At 36.3% G+C, this 8,053-nt stretch overlaps 1 protein-coding gene across 2 annotated transcripts; it reads left to right on the forward strand.

The window, feature by feature from the left end:
- The first annotated feature begins 1,758 nt into the window (after window positions 1-1,758).
- Window positions 1,759-7,624, forward strand: itk (IL2 inducible T cell kinase). Of its 2 annotated transcripts, none has more exons than XM_026329750.2 (17): window positions 1,759-1,987; window positions 2,114-2,218; window positions 2,315-2,396; window positions 2,527-2,652; window positions 2,843-2,880; window positions 3,266-3,417; window positions 3,518-3,583; window positions 3,700-3,754; window positions 4,243-4,322; window positions 4,916-5,058; window positions 5,220-5,294; window positions 5,603-5,771; window positions 5,861-6,077; window positions 6,164-6,228; window positions 6,359-6,477; window positions 7,218-7,375; window positions 7,484-7,624. In XM_026329750.2, the coding sequence occupies exons 1-17, from the start codon at window positions 1,850-1,852 to the stop codon at window positions 7,547-7,549; spliced, it is 1,854 nt and encodes a 617-aa protein (XP_026185535.1). In that variant the 5' UTR covers window positions 1,759-1,849; the 3' UTR covers window positions 7,550-7,624. The 2 variants fall into 2 exon arrangements, with proteins under 2 accessions (XP_026185535.1, XP_026185536.1); XM_026329751.2 differs by having other exon boundaries at window positions 3,272-3,417.
- The last annotated feature ends 429 nt before the right edge of the window (window positions 7,625-8,053 follow it).

Genomic DNA, 8,053 nt, shown 5'->3' on the forward strand with positions numbered 1-8,053 from the left:
TTATAGCATTATTAGTAGCCTGGTGGTTAGAAGACCTTTATGCCCTCTACCGTAATAAAGTAGTCTAACTGCTAAATTGGTCACCTCTAACACATATTTTAAAAACCACTTCTAGTGAATGTCTAAATTGTTTTACAACCTTCATCACCTTATTCCATAAGGGGCCTACAAAGACTTTTCAAGTCAAACAGCATTCTTAGAAACAAAAGCTGTTAATAATACTAAACACTATCACTACTACTAGTACTACTACTACAAAAACAACAACAATAATTATTATTATTATGAGTATTATATAAATATATGATACCACTACTACTAATAATAATGGTAATATAATACCATTAGTAGTAGTAATAGTAGTAATGGTACTGTTAGTATTATTAACAGTTTTTGTTTCTAAGAAGGCAAGAAGTAGCTTAAATAACAGTTTATTGATTGTCTGTAGGGTAAATTCAGGTTTTACAGCAGCACGGCAGAAATTAGAATAAGATCAGTAAAATAGAAAATGGAAAGCAAAAAACATAGGAAAGTGCACAATATTACAAAAGTAACAATACAAATTATTCACTTACATATTTACTATAAATTTAAGGTGAATTTGTTGAGGTCAATAGGTGTGCAGTAAATGAAGTTCAGATAGTGGCGTCGGAGAAATACGTCTGTACTCATTTGAGTTTCCTGAGAGCAGTACTTTAGGTTATGAGATGAAAATGAGTATTTAGCCACAAAAACTCAAAACTGACTTGTATTTATCTTTCTGTAGTATGTTTACATTGCTTTTTTGTAATGTTAGTATTACACACAGTCCAACTTTGATATATTATTTTCAGTGGTTATATGCTGAAATTGGACAATATTAGTTTACAATTCCCAATATGGAGGGTGGAAGTTGATCAAACATTTTTATTTTGCAGATACAAATTTTATTTTTTAACTTATTGGTGGTGTTCTATATATATATATATATATATATATATATATATATATATATATATATATATATATATATATACATATATATATATATATATATATAGATATATATACATATATTATGGTGGTGTTTTATATATATATATATATATATATATATATATATATATATAATAGTATGGTGGTGTTTTATATATATAAATAAAACATATATATATATATTATATATATATAATGTTTTCGTTTGACAAAAAAAATCATCATCATGAGTGAATACCTGAACCACATTGGAGTCCAGTCTCATCCAACATTTTTAATTCAGGACAAATTTTAGGAACAATTTTCCTGATGGTGGTGCTGTAGCATCCCTTAAACCTGTCATGGTAAAGGAGGATGAATTGTTTCAGTTTTGAATTCTCAAACTTATCAGTATTTCTGAACACTTTTGAAAAATCCCAAAATCTTATTTCTCTTAATTACTCAAGCCCATTTACATTATTGCTTGAAGCTGTTATAATCATAGTTTACAAAATCTATTTGTCTGAAATGAAAGGCAGAGAAAGATAATAAAAGACACAAAACTTGAAACCATTACCTTCACGGCTCATACTGTGGTGAAAAATATTTAAAGGTAATGAGATTAACAAATCCCCCACTACTACTGCATGTGAAACGTATGCACACACTGATTGCAACCAACTACTGAATTCATGTGTGTACTATGTGTGTTTGTGTGAATGTATGTGTGTGAACTCATTTCCTGTTGAGGTGGCTTACCAAGCACAACAACGCTATGCCGGAAGCTCCACAGCTTTTATCAAGTTACCATCCAGTATTTTTTTTCTTCTGTGGTCTTCAGTTGCTCTCTCTATACTGAAACCCTCCATTTCTCTCGCTGTTCATAGCTGTCAACATGTTCCCCAGGGTGATTTTGAAGGGAACTATGATCAAAAAATCCCAACAAAAGAAAAGAACATCACCTAGTAACTACAAGGAGAGATTTTTTGTACTGGATACCCAAGACCTGAAGTATTCTGAACGCCGCCCCGGAGTAAGTATGCACATATTCAATGAATACTTTTTATAATTATGCAGCCAATTCTGCATCATTTGAATCATATTCCTGTTTTGTAACATAGAGGTAACATAACCTAAAGTGAAGATCATTTCCTTTCAGAAAAAGCCCCTGATAAAAGGTTGCATCGAGCTCTCCAGAATAAAATGTGTGGAGATTGTGTGTAGTGATGGCCCCATACCATGCAGCTATAAGTACCCCTTTCAGGTGACATTCAGAATTTAAGTATGATGAGGATATTGAAGTAATAGGCCTTATGCAGAAAAAATACTTATATTGTCTAAAATGCAAATGTCTTCGCAGATTTTTCACGACATCCATTACCTCTACGTTTTTGCTCCAGACAATGATTGCCGTCAGAGATGGGTCAGAGCTCTCAAAGAAGGTACGTCATTTTACAACCTTGCAGTTTAGGCAGTGATAGCAGGGTGACAAATAATTGTGAACACTCCATTATACATAATAGACATTGATCCGCTTGATAATTCAAACTGTATTTGTATTATCTCATATAGAGACAAAGAATAACAACTTGGTCTCCAAATACCACCCATACTTCTGGATGGATGGAAAATGGAAATGCTGCCAACAAACAGAGAAACTGGCAGCAGGTTGTCATGTATATGACCCAGTGGGTTATGGTTTGTATCATATTATTCATATAGATTTTCATCATTGGCCTAACCCTATAATTTGTATATTTAAATACACACTTGAACGTGTGGTTAGGGCAAATCTTGGTATTGGTCCAAATTAAATAGTGTTGCCTATCTAAATTCCCATATTTTGGATTTCAAATCTTCGATTTTTATATTTCTGATTTTTCCGCAGCTTCTAAAAAGCCACTCCCTGAACTCCCAGATCCAGAGGTAAAACCTTGTACACCATAAATAACGTGTGCTCTTGTTGAAATATTATTGAAGTGTTAATCAGTAATGTTGAAATCTCAGGGAATAGACAAAATGCTGTTTTTGATATATTGATATATTTGCTGTTTCTGTCCCGGGGGGCATGGGGGGCTGTGCAAATCCCGGCTAACTTGGGCGTGTGGCATGTTATTATTCCACTTTTCATAATATAATGTACAAGAAATTAAGTTTTTTTTATGTACTTTGTCTGAACATTCACTTCTGTTTATCAGTATTGCGCAATAGTTGCTGTCCTCACAAGACACATGGGAGAGCGCTGGATATTCAAACAGTTTTTTCATAGTTGAGTGATGTCTTTAATCATGCTTATCTTTCTTGTCTCTGGATGGAGCTGCTTGAATCAGGACAGAGGAAGATCATCGCTCTGCAGAACTACATACCGCTGGGAGATGATGACTTGCCTCTTCACAAAGACCAGGAGTATATCTTGATTAGCAGCACCCACCCTGACTGGTGGTTCATACAGAATGAGCAGGGGTACGGCACATTATGATTACCACCCAATCTTAGCTCTATCTTACACTATTGTAATAAAGATTATTAATTCATGCACATTTTTTGATGATTCCCTCATCAGCAACCGTGGCTTTGTGCCCAGTACTTACATTGCTGAAAAATCTGGCAAAAACTTTGAGAGATTTGAGTGAGTTTTATTTCATTTCTCTCTCTTTTACCACATGGATACCTGGACATCCATTTGTTTGCCTTCCATGGAAGTCATTTCATTGATTTAACTGTGAATAATTTGTTGTCTTGCAGATGGTATAACAAAAACATAACCAGAGGGGAAGCAGAGGATTTGTTAATGAAAGAGGTAAAACCTTGTCAGTATACTGTCAGTATTTGAAAATCCAGTGATTATTCAGTTTTCCTTCATTTATGCTTCCAGTTGTTTTGACAGAAATAAAATACTAATTCAGATTCTAATTAGTAGGATGTTGCTCAGCTATGACGCTGTGAACTTTTGCTGTGACTGTACCACCTACAACAGTGTTGCAATTGCAAAATTAATGCAAATGCACCTGCAAAATGATTTTCTGACATGACATAGGACTTGAAAGATGCCTGGCAACCACAATGTTTCCTCCAATTTTGAATTTCCTGCTGTGAAATGCTTTGCTACATTTTGCAAGCAGGAGCTAGAGCAGCAATCCCTTGTCATTTATTAGCCCACACAAAACAACAACCTGTTCTATGCTGGTGTTTGCTGCAAATTAAACCATCATTATGTATGTTTATCAAGTGTGTTCCAAGTGTATTATTAAATTTGGAAGACTTTATTTTCTTTCTATTAACTTTTAGGGAAAAGAAGGTGCATTTATGGTGCGTGACTCAAGACAAGCAGGAGTCTACACTGTGTCAGTCTTCACCAAAGCACCGGGGTAATTGTACTTTCTTCTTGTATACTGCACTTGTATATTTCATTGCTACAAATAATGATATACAATTAGAACCAAATATGGGTATAGTATATAATATAGTGTATAGTATATATACATCTAACTTCTTCTTCTTTTCCTTTCGGCTGCTCCCTTCAGGGGTCGCCACAGCGAATCATCTGCCTCCATTTAACCCTATTCTCTGTATCCTCCTCACCCACACCAACTATCCTCATGTCCTCCTTGTTTAAATCCTTAGATTTGAGTAAAATAACTTTTAAGTGAAATTAGAAATTTTCATGAATAATGTGTAATTACTGAACCTGAATCAAAAGTAATGACATTTTCCTTCTCTTATGCTACTTACTGTAGTTTACTCTGAACATTTCACATTTGAAATGCTCACTTTGAAAATGCACCCTGTGATGGACTGGTGACCTGTCCAGGGTGTACCCCTGCCTATCACCCAAAGAGAGCTGGGATAGGCTCCAGCAGATCCCTGGGACCCTGGTTAGGAATAAGTGGGTATAGATAATGGATGGACATTGGAAACACATGCAATCTGTTGCATGAAGGCATCTCTTTATAACCCTTAGGTCAAATGGGGAGAAGAATCCAAGAGTGAAACATTACCAAATCAGAGAGTCTGAAACAGAAGAGGTTGCATTTTACCTGGCGGAAAAGTACCTGTTCAGCACTATTCCTGAGCTCATCCTTTACCACCAACACAATGCTGCAGGTTAGTGCACATGTAACTGTTTCGATAATATGAGCTAAAAGCAAAATATGGTAAAGCAAATTACGCTTCACAACCTTCCTGACTAAGGCCAACAGTATTTGCTGCTCTGAGATAAACATGTACTAACCTGTCTCTGTGTTTTGTATCTTTTTGCTTACCAGGCCTGATAACGCGCCTGAGACACCCTGTCTCTAAAGATGGAGGCTGCCCCCAGGAAATTGAAGATTCCTCAAAAGGTTAGAGGATGTAGTGTTGTATGAATGGCTGAGCAGATTGAAGTGGACCTCCAAACAACCATTACTTAATGCTAAAAATGTTGTTTTATCTGACCTCTAGTGGTTCTCATAGAAATCTACTAAAGGTGTGTCCAGCACAGCATTTCACAATTATGTGATTGTTTAGTGAAGTGCACCAAACCTAAAATTTTTGTAATTCTTTGATTATAATCCATGAAAGAAATGGTGTGTGATCTATTAAGTTATCATTTAAATCTAAACTTTTACCCTACCTTAACCAGATTATCGGTATTTTTGTTTACCAATAGATCAGTGGGAAGTGGATCCTGAGGAGCTGATTCTGGGCCAGGAGTTAGGCAGTGGTCAGTTTGGACTTGTCCTGGAGGGGAAGTGGAGGGATAGGAAGGTGGCAGTGAAGATGATAAGAGAAGAGTGCATGTCAAATGAGGAATTTAAAGAAGAAGCAAAAGTCATGATGTAAGTGCCATCAATAGTGATGCTTTGTGTTGCTCAGGCAAAACTATTTGGAAACCATTTGACTTATGTATACGTCTGTGTTTTAACAGGCATTTGTCTCACTGTAAGCTGGTACAGCTGTATGGTGTGTGCATCCAGCGCTCTCCCATGTGTCTTGTGTTTGAGTTCATGGAAAATGGCTGTCTGTCAGACTATCTCCGTGCCCAGAAAGGGTGTTTATCTCAGGAAGTAATGTTAGGGATGTGTCTGGATGTCAGTGAGGGGATGGCTTACCTGGAGAGCTCCAATTTCATCCACAGAGATCTGGTAAACCAACAGATTTCAACTTTATTTTATATTTCACATTTGGATCTCTTCTGCGAGTAGTAAACATGTTTTTCTTTCTTTTGCAGGCAGCCAGGAATTGTCTAGTTTCAATAAATAATGAGGTGAAAGTGTCTGATTTTGGCATGACCAGGTAGACTTTTACCAACAAGTCTGAATATTAATTACAACATTTTTAAATATAGCAATCATATCGTGTTTCCCATTTTTCAGCTTCCTTGTACCAATGTTGTTATGGTATATGTCCACTATCTGTGCTGTAGATATGTTCTTGATGATCAGTACACAAGTTCCCAGTGCTCCAAGTTCCCTGTCAAGTGGTCGGCCCCGGAGGTCATCAAATACTGCAAGTTCAGCAGCAAGTCTGACGTCTGGTCGTTTGGTATGTTCACCTGTCTGTACCTTTCAGTTGTTTTGTTTGTATGTGTGATTTGTTCTCTTTCTACATATATAACATTCCTTCTTCTGCCAGTCTTGGAGTTTTTACAACAATCTCAAACCAAATTTTTTTATTTTATTCATAGCTCATGTACGGCCCCCCTGGGACATGAGTCGACACAGACGTTGTAACTTGCGTGTAACCTACATATGCATGTTTTGCTGTATGACAAAAACAAACATAACATATTTCATTCAGCTTTATCTATGTTAGACTGATTTTCACTGAAATTAGGCTGTGGAATAAATACAGGTCATGCTCATTATATACAGTATTTCGGTAGAGGGATCATTTGTTTATATCAAGTGGCAATGTAGTGGACTAATGGGGAACATGCTGCAGAAGATGTGACGTTAAGTAAAAATTTCAAGAATGTAATGCTAAATTGCATGGTCAATGCAGCTGTTCTGAAGGATATACAAGATCTGTAAATGTGCACCAAAAATAACACACTGTTGATAGAAGTACTGCTAAATGGAAAAATGCGTGGCTCTGAAAAAGTGTATGCAGAAGAGTCAGTGTAACATCAGACAACCAGACACATTCAAACGACTAACATGAGACACAGGATACTGATTTGATTTGTCCTCAATACTAAACTGGTAAACTAACCACAAGTTCATATCTGCAAAGGTTTGTATATTCTGTTAACAACTGAAGTCACCCTGTTCACCCTTTCTCAGGTGTGTTTATGTGGGAGGTGTACAATGAGGGCCGGCTTCCCTACGAGAACCGCTCCAATGCGGAGGTGGTGGAGTCGCTGAATGCAGGCCTGAGGCTTCTGAAGCCACGTCTGGCACCAGACTCTGTCCACCTGCTCATGGAGTGGTGCTGGAAAGAGGTGGGCACAGGAAATTAACAGATTTCTAGAAGAACAACAGCCAAATCATGTAATAAGCTGTCAGCAAAGTGCTCTATAATAATGCATATTTTCTGTTCTCATTCCCAGAAACAAGAAGATCGTCCATCTTTCGCTGTCCTCCTGCATGAGCTGGCCTCCCTCTCAGACCTGTGAACCAAGATAAGATCTAAGGATGACATTTAAAAAAAAAACCACACAGCTTTTATTTATTTAATTTATTGATTGAAATGTTTTGAAAATGTCTGTAAAGTTGTTTCATCAGATTATAATGAATTATAAAACACAAGACCATTTAAAATCTCTGGATTTTGCACTTTATCTGCTTCAAAGATCTGTAAATAGTTATTAAGAAGGTTTATACAATCCACTTTCACAGTTTACTGCAGGTTTATGCAGTTTTCCAATATTCTGTTGCATTTCTGTACATTAAACATGCAAGACTGCTTTGTTGTTTAACCCATTTAAGTAAATGAATCCATCATTTGTAAATGATCATCATGTTCTTTCTTTTTCCACATAGAATTTCTGCATATTTTTATTACTGCAATTGAGAATAAAGTATTTGATACACTTGCATTTCAGAAATAAAGAAAACTTCCTGAAGCTGCCACTGACTCTAGTGTCTAATATCAAATACCTTCATTACTGGGGCCAGTG

Source organism: Mastacembelus armatus, chromosome 10, assembly GCF_900324485.2.
Source record: "Mastacembelus armatus chromosome 10, fMasArm1.2, whole genome shotgun sequence".
NCBI classification, from domain to species: Eukaryota; Metazoa; Chordata; class Actinopteri; order Synbranchiformes; family Mastacembelidae; genus Mastacembelus; species Mastacembelus armatus.